This window comes from Cucurbita pepo, chromosome LG01, assembly GCF_002806865.2.
Source record: "Cucurbita pepo subsp. pepo cultivar mu-cu-16 chromosome LG01, ASM280686v2, whole genome shotgun sequence".
Lineage (NCBI taxonomy): Eukaryota > Viridiplantae > Streptophyta > Magnoliopsida > Cucurbitales > Cucurbitaceae > Cucurbita > Cucurbita pepo.
Genome location: NC_036638.1, coordinates 15,510,355 through 15,528,903, shown reverse-complemented (window position 1 = coordinate 15,528,903; position 18,549 = coordinate 15,510,355). Strand labels below are relative to the sequence as shown.

The 18,549-nt window shown below is 33.1% G+C and overlaps 3 protein-coding genes across 3 annotated transcripts; 1 reads left to right on the top strand and 2 right to left on the bottom strand.

Annotated features, from left to right (window-relative positions):
- The first annotated feature begins 3,510 nt into the window (after positions 1-3,510).
- Positions 3,511-4,226, top strand: LOC111800764. Its single transcript, XM_023684640.1, has 2 exons — positions 3,511-4,042; positions 4,084-4,226. The coding sequence occupies exons 1-2, from the start codon at positions 3,511-3,513 to the stop codon at positions 4,224-4,226; spliced, it is 675 nt and encodes a 224-aa protein (XP_023540408.1).
- A 5,733-nt stretch (positions 4,227-9,959) lies between these two features.
- On the bottom strand, positions 9,960-13,220 carry LOC111808195 (E3 ubiquitin-protein ligase MARCH8-like). Its single transcript, XM_023694040.1, has 8 exons — positions 12,922-13,220; positions 12,217-12,475; positions 11,780-11,851; positions 11,019-11,086; positions 10,772-10,922; positions 10,610-10,690; positions 10,429-10,515; positions 9,960-10,310 (listed from the first exon to the last, which is right to left on the bottom strand). The coding sequence occupies exons 2-8, from the start codon at positions 12,472-12,474 to the stop codon at positions 10,209-10,211; spliced, it is 819 nt and encodes a 272-aa protein (XP_023549808.1). The 5' UTR covers position 12,475; positions 12,922-13,220; the 3' UTR covers positions 9,960-10,208.
- A 1,479-nt stretch (positions 13,221-14,699) lies between these two features.
- Positions 14,700-16,263, bottom strand: LOC111789934 (probable ribose-5-phosphate isomerase 2). Its single transcript, XM_023670666.1, has 2 exons — positions 15,040-16,263; positions 14,700-14,989 (listed from the first exon to the last, which is right to left on the bottom strand). Exon 1 carries the CDS (start codon positions 16,000-16,002, stop codon positions 15,193-15,195), a length of 810 nt encoding a protein of 269 aa, XP_023526434.1. The 5' UTR covers positions 16,003-16,263; the 3' UTR covers positions 14,700-14,989; positions 15,040-15,192.
- Positions 16,264-18,549: the final 2,286 nt, after the last annotated feature.

Genomic DNA, 18,549 nt, shown 5'->3' with positions numbered 1-18,549 from the left:
ATATGCATATGTTTCAAGTTATCAATGCAACAAGAGTTTGAGATGACAGACTTAGGGAAAATGAAGTTCTTCCTTGGAGTTGAAGTTTATCAAAACGAAGGAGGAATTCATTTGTGCCAAAAGAAGTACGCTAAGGAAGTATTGGAAAGGTTCAATATGTCGAATTGTAATGTTGTAAAGAATCCGATAGTCCCTGGCACCTTCTTGTCAAAGTCAGACAGCAAAAGTGTTGATGCAACATTGTAAAAACAACTAGTAGGATGCTTAATGTACCTTACCGTAACTCGTCCTGACTTAATGTTTGTGGTTTGCTTGATTTTCTCGTTGTATGGCTGATCCCAAAGAAGAGCATATGATGATTGCTAAAAGGGTACTGAGATATTTAAAAGGCACATTAAATGTTGGAATTTATTACAAATGGAGTAAGGATGTAAATCTTTTGAGATACACAGACAGTAATTATGCGCGAGATATTGACGACAGGAAGAACACTTCAGGCTATGTTTTGTTTATAAATGCAGCAGCAATATGTTGGAGTTCAAGGTAGCAGGGAATTATCACACCATCATCTACAGAAACTGAATATGTAGCTGCCACTACAAGTTCATGCCATGATTTTTGACTTAAAGGGAATTCTGAAGGAGCTAGGTGTTCTAAGCAGCGAGTGCATCGATATCATGTGGGACAGTAGTTCAGCAATCAAATTGTCTAAGAACCCAGTTATGCATCGAAGGACAAAACATATTGATGTCAGGTATCATTACTTGTGTAATTTGTCAACTAATGGGACTGTGAGGTTAGTATTTTGCAGAACTGAAGATCAAGTGGCAAATATAATGACTAAACCAATTAAGCCAGATCAATTTGTAAAATTGAGAGACATGCTTGGAGTTCAACAACTTGAGTAAACTGATGCTGTTTCAGCATACTTTAGTCGGAGGAATTTCTTAGTGTTTCTCACTTAGTCTACAGCATTATAGCTCATTAATAGACAACAATTTTCTATTTGTTTTTAAATAGCTAATTTGTAAGAGTTTGATTTGTTTTTTATTATTCTGTCTTTTAAAGCTTTATCAAAGTGGTAGTTATCCTTACGAAAGACTATCCGTTCCCTTTAATTTATTTGACTTTGACTTTTAATGTTTAATATATATAAGAAAGGTAAATTAACAATATAATTATTTTTCAGTTTTTAGTTTTTAGTTTTTGTTCACCAAGTTGGTGGATGTGAGTGGTTATTGGACATGACTAGAAATGTGTTTTTTATCACCTAAGTTTGAATCTGGCATAATTTAAGAAATAACTCCTTAATAAACAACTCCTAATATCAATAAGATACTAAAAGAACGAATCAATGAGAATAAAACTTAATAATAAACTAAGAAACTACCAGCGTTAGATGGAATAGTCGAGGCGAGAGCATGGAAGCCTTCGAGCTCAACCTTGTATTTCTTAACACTTATGTTTTTATGAGTTCAATTGTATTTCTTAGAACTTATGCTCTTAATTGTGTCCTTATTGTGCTTTAGTTGATTTAACTACTCTTTGATTTTCATTAGATGCATACACGTTTTAAATTTTTTTAAATTATTGTGTATTTTAAAAATATTTCACGTCAATTAGTGACGGTCTGTGACTCGATTCTCTCAAAAAACAGGCTAGAACATATTGGTAGGGCCTGTGAATTGTTTTTAGACAGAGTCTTTTATTTATTAGCTTGTCACGACTAAATTAGTAAAATGAGGATGAATAGTTCAACTTACATAACTAAATATATTAATAAGTGTTACAAATTTAATCATGAGTTTGGATAAATGTTATAAGTTTTATTTTTTAATATACTTATTTTGTACATGTTGACGAAAATATTATTAGATTTTTGTTAAATTTAGTGAATGCATACAAATTTATTTAATAGTTTAATAGTTGATTTGGTGTAATATTACCGAATTTGTTTAATTAAAATGAAAATTTGTATAAATTAATACATCTCAAAAAATTAAAATAATTTCATAATTATAATGATAGGTTTTTTTTTAATGAAAGTATAAATATTAAAATAAATTTAAATAGTTCTTAAAAAAAATTAATGATATGAATTATATACGTTAACATTTTCTTGAAAATTAAGAGAACAAAACATTTTATCTCTTCTTTCCAGATTTAAATTTTCAACCCAACAATTTTATACTATTATATTTAGAAATTGGTGTGACATTCTTTCTAAAATAAAAAAAAAAAAATACTTGAATACTTATTATATAATTATAAATTTTAAGCTTTTATGTTAAACTTTATTTTTTATATAGAATTTTAGAGAACAAAAACTATCAAACACTTATCTACTTCTTATTCAAATAAAAATAAACAAATAAAAAAAAAATGTAATTATCAAACATAATTTTTTTTTCTATTAAAAATGAGAAATGATAAATAAAAAATAACTTAATAATCATAGGAAAATTAAAATTTTATTGTCTAAAATTAGCAATAATTTTGAGAAAGTTATTTTTTATTTATTTTTTCAGTATATTACACTTATAGGAAACAAGTTTTGTTTCTTTTTCTTTTTTTCTCTAATCTTATACAACGAATCCAATATTAAAATAATCATATAAAAAATCGCTTTTCATAAATTAATTATAAATAAATCAGAATAAAACTATTATTTAAAAAACAATTCTCAAATATCCTCTAAAATTATATTAACAAAGTAATAATAGAAAGACTAAATTATTATAAACTAAAATTTAGAAATTAATTTAATTAAAATAAAGAAGGCATTTGAATTTTTTATATTCAAAATATAATGAAAAGAAATTTCGAAAAATAAAATTGGCAATGAAATCAAACATGTGTAGCAGCACATATGGAGAATCCCAAACCGCAACTCTCTTCCATTCCACCGCCGACACGCTGTTCTCTGGTGTTGCTGGCAAATACGCAAACCAACGGCAGTGAGCAGTGGTTGGGTAATAGGTGAAGTGGGAGAGGAAGATGGATTGAGTGACGAGTGTATATCCGAGTTTATTGTTAATGAGTATCAGGATTTGCCGTGGGCGCATTAACATTTGGGGAAGCTCTGTGAAACTGGGGAGATTGTGAAATCTTAATCTGGGACCTATAATTTTAAGCTGCGGACAGGTAGGGGAAGGCCCCCAGTCGTGACACAACGCCGGATGATTTCAGTGTCACACACATTGTCGCCTTCCAACCATTTGATTGTAGAAGATCGAGCACGTCTCAATTATTAAATGTAATTTTTTTTAATTAATTTGTTGAACTTTTTTTAAATTTGTTGAACTTTTTTTAAAATAATAAAAAGTAGAATTATAATCGAATCTAAAAAGAAAAAGGGAATATGGACTAAATATGGAAATTAAAAAAAAAAAAAAAAATTGAAAAGAAATAAAATAAAATTAAAATTACGGCTGCCGTGTGTGTTACCATATAAACCACTCTCCCTGCTCTCCTTCTACGAAAACCCGAGTCCTCTTGTCTGGATCATCCATGGGGAATTACATTTCTTGCGCCTTGGCAACGCCGTTGATCAAGAATTCCAAGGCCGTGAGGGTCGTCCTTCCGAGCGGTGAGGTCCGGAAGTTCCGGGAACCGGTGAAGGCGGCGGAACTCATGCTCGAATGTCACGGTTACTTTCTCTCCAGCGCTCTGTCTCTCCACATCGCTCGTAGATTCTCCGCTCTCAGCGCCGACGAGGATCTGGAGTTCGGAAACGTCTACCTGATGTTCCCGATGAAGAGAGTTAACTCCGTCGTCACGGCGGCGGATTTAGTCCCGTTCTTCATGGCAGCAAACTCTGCGGCCAGGCGGATTTCAACCAATAAGGTTAGGGTTTTGGCAGAGCATCGGAATGACGAATCGATTCAATCGGAAGCGGAATCAAGGGCGAGAATAAGCGATGGAAATGATGGACCGAGATTGAGTTTGGAAGGAATGGAGGGATTTCCAATGCATCGATTTTCGGTTTGCCGTTCCAGGAAGCCATTGTTGGAGACCATCAATGAAGAGCAGATCAGGTCAAGTTAAGAAGATTTCTGAAAATTGAAATGAAATTCTATTCAGATTCCGACTTCAATTTTTGGATTCTGATCTCGAATTTTGAAGAAGATGATGAAAATTTTGGCGGGGGATTCAGAAAATCTGTTCATGTCAATGTTCATTGTTTGCGAATTTGTGCGCCGACGAAGACCATGCTCATGTATTAATTGGATGGAACGGCGTCGTATTCCCCCTCCTTTTTCCAACACTATTGCAGCCTTTCTTATTTATTTTACCTAAAATTGAAATAAGCTTTTGAAACTAAATTTCAAATTTATTTCTATTGTAATAATAATAATAATAATAAATGGTAATTTTTTTTATTAATTTTTTAAAAAATCTTAATTATGTAGATGTTAAATTAATAACAAAATTCAAGTTTATAAAAGTCGAATAAAATTAACCAATGTATTTTGATAAAAATGTAACTAATGAATTTTATTAATGCAGAGTAGTTGGTAAGTACATATAAAGAATAAAGAATAAAGAATTAATACATTTTTATTAAAGAGTTACTTATAGTATTGAATTTTACTATTCTTATATATGTCGGTTCCACGTCGTTATCCCATAATGTGACAACTATTGAAAATGGGTGAAGTTCTAAGTCATTGCGTTATTAAAGACTTTTTTTTTGGTATAATTTAAGGTAGAAGTATTAAGTTCATAATGGAAAATAATAAAAACAAAATCTGGAAAATGGATCTTGGCGACCGGCACCAACCGACAAGAGGTAATTAAAACTCGGCAGAGTTCTTCATGGTTTCTTCGGAACCTTGTCGAGCTACTCACAACCACCATCTATTTCATCTTTAATTAGTTATCTTGTCGGATTTCAATCGGGAAAATATAATAGTTAAGTCACCCGTACTTGTTCTTCTCCAGTTTTTTCTTTCAGATTTTCCCTGGAAGGTTTTTAAAATGTATCTTTTAGGAAAAGATTTTCACACACTTCTAAAAAAAAAAAATGTTTCATTCTCCTCCCCAATCGATGTGGGATCTTATAATCCCATTCCCTCCGGGGCCCAATGTCCTTGCTGATACTTCTTCCCTTCTCCAATCAATGTGGGACATCCCAATCCACTCCATTCGGGGCCCAGCGTCCTTACTAGTACACCGCCTCGTGTCCACCCCCTTCGGGATTTAGCCTCCTCCTCATTGACATATTGCCTAGACTTTGATACCAGAAAGGGGCCTAGGAGGTGTGTGAATCGACTGGTGGGTCCATACTCGTAAATGTGAGCCGTGTGTAGAACAGTAAATACATATCCAATTACCCGCTTAGGATAGTTTCCAAAGGAAATACGGATTTAAAGGATAGATCTCATTCATGATTGTATGTGTTTGTTTCTAACTTTAATAGCGGAGTCACTTACTGAGTCAAGCCACGTGCTACTTTTATTTTCAAGGTAAAGGCAAGGATCTCATGTATGGTTGACAGTGACATTGCAATTCAGGAGACCATGACACATGCATATGGTAGTTTGCATTTAATTTCATAAACTATATGTTAGTATAGAGCTAGTTTGTACTTAATTTCGTAGACTATAAGTTAGTATAGGACATTTATGTTTTATTTTACTTTGTTATTTTAATTTCTATTAAAGTGTTTTAAGGACCTTTTAGTAAATATATAAGTTCATGACAGTATTTCTATGATAAAATTTAAAAGGTTATTTCCAGATAAAAGGATTATGCAATACCTTTAGGATAAGTAGAAATCTTAAGTCGTTACTTTTGATATCAGAACTCTAAATTATATATTATATAGACTAGCCTACGAGGTAGACTTGACATGTTTCATGGTCCAACCGTCGATGCCCCATCATTATCAGGTGTATCATGCATAAGATAAGAAAAAGAAATGTTTTGATCGCATTTATTATGATTGGTTTCTAGTACTTCACATGTTTTTTATCCCAATTACTATGATTGCTTTCTACTATTACACCCTAATTATAATACGGTTGTAGCATGATGGTTGATCTAGTTTCATGTTGATATGTTTGCTATATTGTATGCTTATGATGTAGTTTATGTTAGCAAGTTGGATTAAGTAAAAGTTATGTGTTAGTTTTTAGAACCATGCCACCCAGATGACCATGAGGAATGAGACGACCCCTTGTTAAAGGAAGAGGAAGAGGTGGGAGTAAAGATTGCCCACCTCGTGAAGGTTCAGTGACTAGGACAGACGCAGCTGCGCCACTACAAGTTGTGTCACCTCAAGCAACGTCACCTCCAACTGCACCAACTGCTGGAATAGATCCTACTACAACCTTGACGTGGGAATCATTCCATGCCATAATGACTAGGACAGACGCAGGCTATGGTGGCCACTCAGTAAGCCAATAGCTCACAATCTACTAGAGGAGCGAGATATTTATGAGACTTTAAGCAGTATGACTCATGCACATTCAGTGGAACCACGAGAGACCCAGCTCAAATGTGGTTATCGTCAGTGGAGACGATATTTCTGTCAATGGAATGCTTAGATGATCAGAAAGTGTCATGTGCGTCATTCATGCTGATGAAGAATGCAAATTTATGGTGGACGGATAATAGGAAAATTCTCTGCCTTGATAGGAGTTTTATAGCATGAACCCGGTTCAAGGAGGCATTCCTAAAGCAGTACTATCCAAAGGTAGCCTGACTCAAGAAGCAGTAGTTCACCCACCTAACACAGGGTGGACGTTTGGAACAGGCATATTTAAATTTTTGAGATGGAAAAAAAATATCAAGAAATCATATTTAAATCTTAAATGGCAAAGCCAACTGAATCGTGAATAATCATAAATAAAAAATAACATAGTAAAGAAAATTCGAATTGGATTTGATGGAGGAAGAACCTCAATGATCACAGTGAATAAGATTTAATACATGGGACGAACCGAATAAGGCAAATGATGATTTTTGGCAAGGGAACAGACCCAGTGACCAGATAGACAATAACCATCTAAGAGAAAGAGGTCATTTTTACTCAAAAAAAAAAAAAAAAAAAAAAANTTTCCTTATTTACTGTGATTATTTCTGGTATGGAATGAGTCAATCATCTACTTTGATATCTTATTGAACAAAAATGACCTCCATTGGTCAATAATTTCGATTTTTGGGAAGTATCATAATCATCCAATAAGAACTACATCCTTCCCATTTAACTATTTCTGGACAATAAGAAGAATATTAGTAAATGTAACCGAGAGAGAGAAAAGATATGTTAATTTACTAATTGAAAGAAATTTTTGAATGAGGCGAGGGACAACCAAGACATCTAAGTGAATATTTGGGATAGGAGGAAGAGTACAGTGTGAGTAATGGGGAGGGAGACACCATTTCCTACTATAACAGAGTTTATACCTGTGTAATTGTTAGACTTATCCAAAATAGATGGAACAAAGCTCCAAAGTCCAAAAATCAATTAGGCATGACTAGACATCATGTGGGCAAACGAGATTTGCCCACGTAGGTTGGAAATATAGCTCACAATTCTTAGGTTGCTTTTATTCACTAAATTATTAAAATTAAAAATATGTTTTAACAAAAAAAAAAAAATGTTTTAAATTAAAAAATCATATTATATTTTTGTTTCTCTTATTTAGTGGGCGTGTGTCGGAGTAGTTATTCGGCATGACTATAAATCCGGTCGGGTTTGAATTATGTGGGTTTTGTGAGGGTCCGTTGAATACTATTCCTCAAATTTTTAATTTTCAGTTGCTTTGCTTCATTAAATTATTAAAATTAAATATAATAATAATAATATTATATTTTTGTTTCTATCATTTGGTGTGCGTGTCAAAGTTGTCATGAGGGTTCTCCTTAAGTGGGCGTGACAGAGTTGTTATCGGCCAGGACTAGAAATCATGTGGGCAAATTTTTGTTTATTTATTTAGTGGGTGTGTCGTAGTGGTTATCGGGCACGACTAGAAATCATTTGGGCTTTGCTCGAGATAGGATAATTCTGCCGCTCACGATTTTTACTTAAAAAAATATTATATTTTTGTTTCTCTCATTTAGTAGGCTTATTGGAGCTCGGGTAGGACTAGAAATCACGTGGGCTTTTCGTAAGGCAGGATAATTTTGTCGCTCACGATTTTTACTTAAACAATATTATATTTTTGTTTCTCCCATTTGGTGGGCTTATTTTTGTTTCTCTTTTAGGGACGAGTCAGAGTTGTTATCGGCACGACTAGAAATCATGTGGTTTTGCCCGAGCTAGGATAATTATGGTGCTCAGTATTTTTAGGTTGTTTTTATTCACTCAATTATTAAAATGAAAATTTGCACAAAAATATGTGAATTCATCCTCAGTTGGAAGAGAGGTGGTCCACGACCCTGACTCAAGTGGGTTCATCCTTGGTTGGAAGAGTTGGTGTGGAAATAAGAAGGATCTTGTTTGTTGTCGAAGGAAGCAACGTGACTTCCATGGGTGCAACCATAGTTAGTGCGTAGGAATGCTGCAAGACTGGAATTAGAAGACTCAAGGTAGAGCTGGAACAACTCAAAACTTTAGGTTTTGAGCTAAATTTGCAAAACAGGAGAGAGGGTGAGAGCCATTTGAGTAGCAGAAAAGGTTGAAAAATTGGTGTCTAGTTCACGAAAGAACTAGTGCACTTTATCAATATCCTCGACAAATCTGCCAATGGCATGAAGTTGGTCACATATTGTTTTGAAGGTACAGGCATACTCAACAACAAGTTTGGTGCCACGTTTCATCAGCTGCAAGTCATCCTTGAGTCTTAGTTCACAGGCTTTCGAATGATGGCTAAACGTAGTCTTCAACGTGAGCCTAACGTCACGAGCAGTGTAGAGACCAATGATGGCAGCAATGGCTTCCTCGGTGAGAGAAGAGAGCAGGAGACAGAGAAGTCGTTGATGACTGCTTTTCACGCCAAATATTTGGTGTTGAGTGTTGAGGAGGTTGCTGGTTCAAAGCGAGGTGGTGAAACCAGAGTTCCATCAATGTAGCCCAACCTACTTGACTCGCAAGGATATTTGGATTTCCCAAACAAGATAATTGGATGAAGAAAGTTTGATACTGGTCCTATGAATTAGAGTATTGAAATGAAGAAGAGGATTCATAACCTAAGAAAGGATTGAGGTTGCTAAACTAGAGGGCTCTAATACCATTATAATATTTGTTAAAACCTCCAACTAAACCGTGGTGGAAGTTCTCTATTTATAATCATTTACCGAATCAAATATATTACAAATGAAATGGAAAGAGCAATAAATAAATAAATGATATTAGCCTATGATCAAGAGAAATAAATGATACTATATTAACATATGATCCATGATAAATATGATATACATGGTAAACCGCAATCGAAGACTAATATCCTCAGTAATACAAGATATTAACTATCAATGGAAAAATATGATGTATATGGTAAATCACAGTAGAAAAACAAAATATCCTCACCAAATCCAACCTAGGGCTACAACTTAAATCCTTTGTGGTTGCCCACAAGTCCAGTCTTATACAAAGTCCAATCTAGGGCTGAAATGTTAATATTTTCAATTAACTAATTTATAAGGAGAGATTAAATATTTTGTAGTTGTTCAGTCTTATACAAAGTCATCGTATAGAATTCCTCACTCACATATCTTCACATGAACAATTTGGTGAGTTGTATCATGTTAAGACATCTAACTTTATCCATATACTATAAACATTTTAGGTTATTACTAGAACATAATCTTTTTATATCAATCACATCTCATTCAAGATTACACTAATACCATTGTAAATAAAATCATCTAAATTAATATTAGTTATTAAAATTAATATTAGTTATTAAAAATAAATCGAAGATTAAAACATAAATCTTAATAATCTCTCCTTGCACTAAAGTTGGTGAGAATAGATATATATACGGGGGAGAATAGATATATATATATCTTTCATTTTGTATTTTCTATCTGTACAGAGAATTTCTAAAAGAGTAATGATTTAATAAACTGCATAACAATTTCAAACATCTAAGAGCATTTTTTTTTTCTTGATAAATATTCTCTCTTCTATCCTTTACAATGTGATTTTCCACTTGAAGCTGAGAAACGCCACAGCCATGAAACCTTTTGCATTAGGATAACCACAGCTACACCATTTTTCAGCCTTGAAATCGAGTTTCTCCAAGCTCGTACAAAACTCATCGAACACGGATAATGTTAGGCTGAGGTTGGGGCGATTGGGACATCGAACTCCGAGCTATGCTGGATGAAGTAATGGGTGAGCTAGAAGACGTAGGCAGCTGATCATAGTCACCCAAAAACAAGAAACCATAAACATACTTGAATTATCACTAAGAGGATGAAAATGTTTGTTAACTGTAAAAGGAGATGATGCATTGAATTGTTCCGGGCACGTACGAGAAGTCGACGACGATGCACCGCAGTGACGACTTTGAACATAACGTATATCAGTAGGCAGATCCCGAAAATTCGCAGGCATATCAACTATCATAGAAGGGAGTATAATTCAACTTTCTGATCAAAGCTTTGGGGGTGTTGCATTTGTTGAAAAACAGAAATGGAACATAAGATTTCTTACCAGAAGCATAGGAAAAGAGTAATCACTGGCTTCATTAAACATGAGGGGAAGAGTGTGCCTCAAAACCAGAAGAACCATGAACTACAAAGAAAAAGAGAAACAAACGCTTCAGGTTTTGATATTTTCCTAACACAAACGCTTCAAGGGAGAAAGAGAACTTACGGTGATAGCAATTGAATGACAGCATAGGACACTGCTTGCAGCAGAAGCTGCTATCTCATCATAATCGGAATCAGCCACATTACGGTTTGATGATACCATTGTTATATAGGTAGGACTATCCGAGTCCCTTCTAGACATCTCCCAGTTCCCCCTGCAAGGAAAAACAGAGTCAATCAAAGAACTTCAAGAAAATCTCAAGTTAAAGTGGAAAGATCATACTTTGGAGGAATTATAGCAAGAACATTACCTGAAGTTCATTGGGATACGTCTCATTTCAAATAACGAAGGAGGAGCCGTGTAGCCTGGCTTGAATTGCTGAAAAACCATAGTACCATTGTTCAGTTTTGTTGTACAAACTGCATTAAACAAACTGATATTCTCGGGCAAAGCAACAATTATGCTATATGTAACCGCTCAAGCCCACTGCTAGTAGATATTGTCCTCTTTTTAGGTTTTCCCTTTCAGACTTTCCCTCAAGATTTTTAAAACGCGCAAGTTAGAGAGAGGTTACCACACGCTTATAAAAAAAAGTTTCATTCTCCTCCCCAACCGATGTGAGATCTCACAATCCACTCCCCTTTGGGGTTAGCATCCTCGCTGGTACTCGTTCCCCTCTCTAATTGATTTGGGATCACACAATTCATCCCCTTCGGAGCCCCACATCTTTGCTGGCACTCATTCCTCTCCCCCAATCAATGTGGGATCTCACAATCCACCCCCTTTCGGGACTCAGCATCCTCGTTGGTACACCGCACAGTGTCTGGATTGTGAGATCCCACATTGAGGGGAGGAGAATGAAACATTCTTCATAAGGGTGTGGAAACCCCTCTCTAGCAAACACGTTTTAAAAACTTGGAGAGAAAGCTCGAAAGTGAAAGACCAAAAAAGACAATATTTACTAGCGGTAGACTTGGGCTGTTACACTATAGATTATAATCTTATATCAATGAACTGCTTGAAAAAGTGACAAAAACTAGGAGGAAAGAACTACAAAACATCATACTCCACCTGTTGGCATATTTCACAAACTGTGTTACCCTTCTCATTACACCACTTCTGTATGCATCTTCGATGCGCGTACTGCAAAATCCAATGGAACATGTCAAGTAAACTTACATGAGAAATCTATTGTGGCACAAGATTTTTGGGTATGGAGAAATAATGGATATATGCACGAGAAAGCAGCACAGTTAACAACTTGAGAGTTGTGTTGGAGATGTAAACTTCAAGATAATGATGCATTAGAATGACGTATCCGTGTTGCTGAAGTGAACTATAATGACAACTATGGCATATATCAATGAGCTTGCTTTCCAAAAATGCAAAGAAGTTTGTTTCTATGCTCCATATTTGGAATCAAGTGCAAAGTTCACAAACACGAAGGCATGAAGAACACAACAAGAAGATCACCAATACAATGATCAGAAATGAGTTCATCAACAAACCTTAAGGCTACCACGGCACGAGCAAGGCGTTTCCATGTTCGAGTCTTCATCCTCATCCTGACATATTCTACATTCCACCATTTTCTTTGAAGAAGGTATATCTTCGAACTCCATTTCTAAGGTTGACTTATTCCTCTTCAAATCATCTGTGGAAGAAGACGATGTTGCTTCCATCGACTGCCTTCGACTCTCGATTGCTGCTCCTAATGTCGACTCCGTCAACAACCGATCAACCAGCAAAACAAAGTGATCCCCCATACTAAAAAACTCTCAATATCAGGACAATTGATTTCACAATATCTAAACTGACCAACAGCATAGAGATACGAGAAACCAAGCCTTAATTCTTTCCAATTAATGGGTTATGCTAGAGATTAAACAACATGTATGTGGGCAATGACAAAACAAGATAAATGAGAAAAAGCCCAACAAAAAAAGACTACAGGATCCTCTTTAAGACCCCACCGACAACATTAGGAAAGATATACAGGAAAAAGTAGAGGCAAAGGTTTATAAGGAGGAGGAGGAAAACAGAGGAAAACAGAGGAAAAGGAGAAGAAACAGGCAGAAGAGAAAAGGAAGGAAGAAAGACGAAAGAATCAAAAACAGAAAAGAAGAATATAAGAAAAGGGAAGCAAATAAAAAAAGGAGGAAGAAACTTAGAAGAAGGGGATGGAATTTTCTACAAGCAAAGAAAGCGGGTACCCTTTTTATGCCCTGCGATGTTGCTCTGTGTTTTAAGGAAGGAAGAAGATTAAATGGGTTTTTGGGCATCTCTCTCAGCTTGGCATTTCTTCAAACACTTCGCGTGCATTTCCCATATACGTTAATCCGCATATCTTAGAAGTTGAGAGAGGGCGGCATGATTGGTTTCGCTCTAATTTTTGCCTCACCTCACCCGTCTTGTGGTTTTATAAGCTGCATCGATGCTTTTCTTTAATGTTTTGTGATGAAAAACATCAACAAATTGTGAGATTCTGTTAGAATCATTTTGTAATGCAAAATTTATTATGAGACCCTATGAATTTTATATTTTAGATTTTTTTCGATGACAGATTAGGTTATATAATAAGTAATTTTCTATTTTCTATTTTTTATTTTATTTTATAGACCCTTAATTCAATAAAATAAAAAAGGTTTTATTTTTCCGGAATTGGTAGATACAAATTTCAATCTTAATTTTAAAAGTATAAAATATGTCAAACCAGAAATTAATTTTTTTTTAAAAATGATTAAACATTTTAAACTTAAATTAAGATAACTAAACCTTTTAAAATTAAAAAACCTAGTACAAACAACCCTAAATTAACAAAATTATATATTTTATCTCTCCATTAATGTTTAGTAATGAAATAGATTTTTTCGAAAAAAATAAATGTAATAACCGAAAATTTAAAATTTCTTAAATTTGAAGTTCGATTTGAACAAAAAGAATGTACATCAATTATGCTGCGTCATATTCACTTTGACAATTAGCACAGATTCAATACCTGGTAAATAAAAAAAAATATATATATATATTTTACCCGATTAGAAATGAGGGTGACAAATATTCAAAATTATATAATTATCTCATATTTATAACATTTTGTTAATATTTTTCAAATACTTAAAATATGTTACATGTTTTTCAAATAGAAAAGTTCATTAAAATTGAGATGGGTAGAATCGAGACATATATCTTAATCGATATGTCAAAAATTTAAATTCTCTGTCTCATATATATGGAGAAACTAAAAAAAAATTGATAAAATTTAATTTAAAAGTAAATTTTATTTTATGAAAAAGAAGTTTTTGAGGAATAATACCTAAACCATAAATCCAAATATTTTAAAAGAAATATATACACAAAATGAAGTAGAGAGGTGTGGTTGAACCAAACATGTTTCATTATTGAGTTCATAGGAGACTTCCATTAATCATCACCCAATGATTAATTTTGGAAATAAGGATTATATAAAAAAGTGTGGGTATTATATAATGATTAAACATGGATTAAGTTGAAGGGAAAGATGAATTGGTGTCCAAGTTCATTCTTTTCTCTCTTATTTCTCACTCTTTCTCACTCTGTTTACTTTCAACATTTCCATAACCAAAATCATCATATTATTATTTTTTATTATTCAAATAAATTAGAAGTAAAATTTTCTACCTTAAAAATTACTTTTTGAAATTAAATAATCAAAAGAATGAAGGTGGTATAAATAAATAGGAGAGGAATTGGGCTTTATAAGTTTGTTTAGGTCTGTTTTCATTTAGCCTTCTAATCACAGTCCAAGTCGGGAATGATCCATCAACCCACAAAATTAGATCGGACTAGGTTCCCGATCTTTGTATCAACATCATTTCAAATATATTAATCCATTGTTTCCTATTCTCTGTATCAATGCAATTGTTTGTAATTGGATGAGCTGCAAATTCTAAAGGAGTAAAGGGCAGACAACCAAACTCCAACTGAACTGAATTTGAAGTTACAAGCTGGATTAATCCAAAGTTGCTGAATATTTCAATCAAAGAGGAGGGGGAAGTGAAGAACAGTAATCAGAGCAGCAAAACTGAGAATGATGGGCAGATTTTTTTATAAGTTATTGCTATTGAAATCTAACATGACATGACATGACATCACAGCCTTCAAACATTGGACACTGCTCAACTCAGCTTATCTCTCTAAACAAGTTGTAAAATCAAAGACAGTCATGTTCATAGCCACAGCTACTCTGTTTGGTTCTCACTCTTCATTTCAACGTTGATTATGTAATCAAAGCGATTCTATGTAATCGAAGTTCTTCTCCTCTTAGAGNTGACTCTTCAAAGCGATTCTATGTAATCGAAGTTCTTCTCCTCTTAGAGACTCAAAGGTTATGATGCAGATTTCTCCAAATTTCTATAAATTTCTATCAGAGTGAACAATAAACCGAAATTCTATAACATATGGATCAAATCTAAGCTCCTCCCGTTAATGGGTTGCTATTGTTCTTATTGCTTATCCTTTATTGTAATTCCTAGCTCACCTGCAACTATGACGGTGGTAGCCATGTCAAGAAACATACCGTGTTCCACCACTCCGGGGAGTCGCAAGATTCTGTCACTGGCGACCTTTAAATCCCCTATATCTTTATTGAAATATAAATCCACGATGTAGTTCTCGTTGTCCGTGACATAGGGCTCTCCGTTTTCTCCGACTGTTCGAAGCTTCGCGACGCAACCGGAGTCCTTGAAGAGATTCTGAAGGCGAACAGCGGTGAATTTCCAGCAGTAGGGCACGACCTCAACGGGCATTGCGAGACCACTGCCGCCAATGAAGTCGACGAGCTTGGACTCGTCAACAATGACTATGAACTTTTTACAAACACATTCAACCATCTTCTCACGGAGGAGGGAGCCGCCTCTGCCTTTCACCAAATTAAGATCGGGATCGACCTCATCGGCGCCGTCGATGGCGAGATCGATGACAGGATGCGAATCGAGATCGGACAAAGGTATTCCCAACGAGACGGCTTGGTCGTAGGTGTTTTTGGAGGTAGGTATTCCGACGATGTCCTTGAGCTTCCCCTGTCGGAGAAGGTCGCCGATCCGGTCGACAGCGTGCCTGGCAGTGGAGCCGGTTCCAAGCCCTAAAACCATACCGGAGTGAACGAATTCGACAGCCTTGTAGGCGGCAGCCTTCTTAAAATCATCCTGAGTGAAAATGGGCGGAGAAAGAGGCGCAGAAGAGGGAGCGAGGAGAGGGCCGACCATGGAAGAGGTGTCGGAGGCGATGAATTTGGGGAGATAAGGAATGGCCATTATGGTGAATGAAATCGGAAAAAAGAAATGGATGGAAGCTCAGTAGTGAGTGGTGAGGCAGAAATGGAAGGGCAATCGAAATGGGGAGAGGGGTTTCATGGAGGAGAATCAAAATGGAGGGTGATGAAGGGATTGGGAAGAAGGCAAAGATGTAGGAGGAGGATAATTGAAGGTGGGAACGCGTGGCGGAGAATAGTGGAAGCGATAGGGTTTAGACGGGGAGAAAGAGAGGGAAAAATGGGGATTTATATAAAGGGGGAAGGCGGACGCGGTGGTTCTCAGGATTTAAAAAAAAAAAAGGAACTGAACCCAATCAAAATAAAATCTCTCTTTTTTCGCGTATTTCTCCCGCCGTCAGATTAAAACATTCCATTTAACCTACATTAAAATTAATTATATAAAAATTAAATTTTAAAAATTCTTATTATCATCAACCAAAACTCTTAATTGACGATTATATCTAAATTTTTTAATTTTTTTTTTTTTAAATTGATTTTTTTTTTGAAACGTGGTACTAAGTTAAAAAAAAAAAAAAGTTAGTATTAATGAAAATTTTGAAAAATATTTTTTAAACACTTTTAAGAAGTTAAAGGATATTTTTGAAACATTATATATGGTTCGATGATATTTTATCCAAAAATTAATGGTAAGAATATTTTTGAAATTTTTTTTACAGGGTATTTTTTTTTTTTAACTTTTGAAAGTTTAGGAATATTTTTTAAATAAAAATGTAAAATTGGAGTTTTTTTTTTTATTATTAACTTTAAAAAAAATACTTATTTTTGAGATTTATGTGTTTAAAAAATACTCTTAAATTTTAAATTTGGTATTAATACCTTTCCAAAGTTATTAAGAAGGAATGGTTTTAAATATACTGATGAATTTTAAAAAATATCATAAATGCCTTTAATCTTTTAAGAAAAAAAAAATTGAAAAACTTCTTAAATTAGTATATGGACATTTTACCATCTATAGAGTATATCTTTTTTTATGTCTACTTTAACCTATGACTCAATAATTCTTCAAATTTTTTTTTTCCTCTAACTTCTTGAAAATTATTTTAATTCTCTTATTTCATTTTTCAATTTCTAAAATTTTTCTCCTTTCTTTTTTTTCTTCTTAAACACTAGAACTTTAAATAGAAATAAAAAGTTATCTATTCATTTAAAGTTAGTTATCTTGAGTTGGAAATAAATCAAGGAGATGATAAAATTTATATTTGAGAATTGAAATTTATTATATTTATATTTGGAAATTATCGGAAGAGATATTAGTTTTTATTTCAAATTTTTTATATTTAAGGAGGGGAAAAAAATAAAAAATGAGAAAAAAGTTCAGATGGGATTAAAAGAGTAACTAATAAGCTAGAGAGAGAGAAAAGCAAAAAATAATAATAATAATAATAAATAAAAAAATAAAGTGAAGAGGGAAAATATTTTTAGGATGGAGATAAATGGTCCCCTACCATTAAGAAAAACTTAATTTTTATAAATAAAAAAAAATTGAAAGGTATTAATATAACTTTTAAAGTTTAAGAGTATTTTTAAAATATAATATAAATTAAAAAAAATGTATTTAAAATTTTTTTTTTAAATATAAAAGTGTTAGTTTTTGAATTGGTGTTATTAATAGTAAGAATATTTTTTAAATTTTTTTTAAAAATTTAAAAGTATTTTTTAAGTTTTTTAAAAAATTTAAAAATATTAAAAAGAAAATTGAAAGTTAGTATTTTTTTTAAATTAAATTAACAAAAAAAACTAAGTTTGCATTTGTCTCACAAATACCTATAAACTTATAATTCAAAAATACTTTTACTCTTATTATTATATTTATATATTCACAAAATTTTTAAATTTTTTTTTAATAAAAAAATCATAATGTTAAGATGAAAGTCTTCTATCAAAACCTTATAGATTAGCGTTGTTTAAAAAATTCAAGACTAATTTTAAAATGTTGTACTAACGATAAAAAAAAAATACTTTTGAATTTATTAAAAAAAATTTAAAAGTATTTTTAAAGTTTTTAAACCAATATAAAAATATTTGTGAAGTTTTTAAAAGAAGTTTATAGAATATGTTTGAATTTTTTTAAAAATGTTTAAGAATAGTTTTAGAAAAGTTAAAAAAGACATTTTCAAACAAAATATTAATAGTTTTAGAAAAGTTATGCCAAATTAGGATTAATATTGAATTTTTTAAAAATGTTTAAGAATAGTTTTCGAACAACATCAATCTACTTCATACAAATTTTTGTAGTTAATCCGTTTGTTTAGTTTAAGTTTTTGTTAGGCTCACAAATTGACGGATATTCAAAAGATCTCTAATTTGATTTTTAGAAAGAAAGAAATAAATAAATAACCGTGTATTTGACATTTATTTAGAATATTTTTAATAATTCTTATTTATTTTAGTTGATTTACATTTATCCTTCATAATTATTGAAATATATCAATAATATAGTAATACTTTGTTTCGATGTTACATCTCCACAAAAGTAATCCATAGGTTTCATATTTGTGTTTCTCTCTTCAACTTTTCATATTTCTTT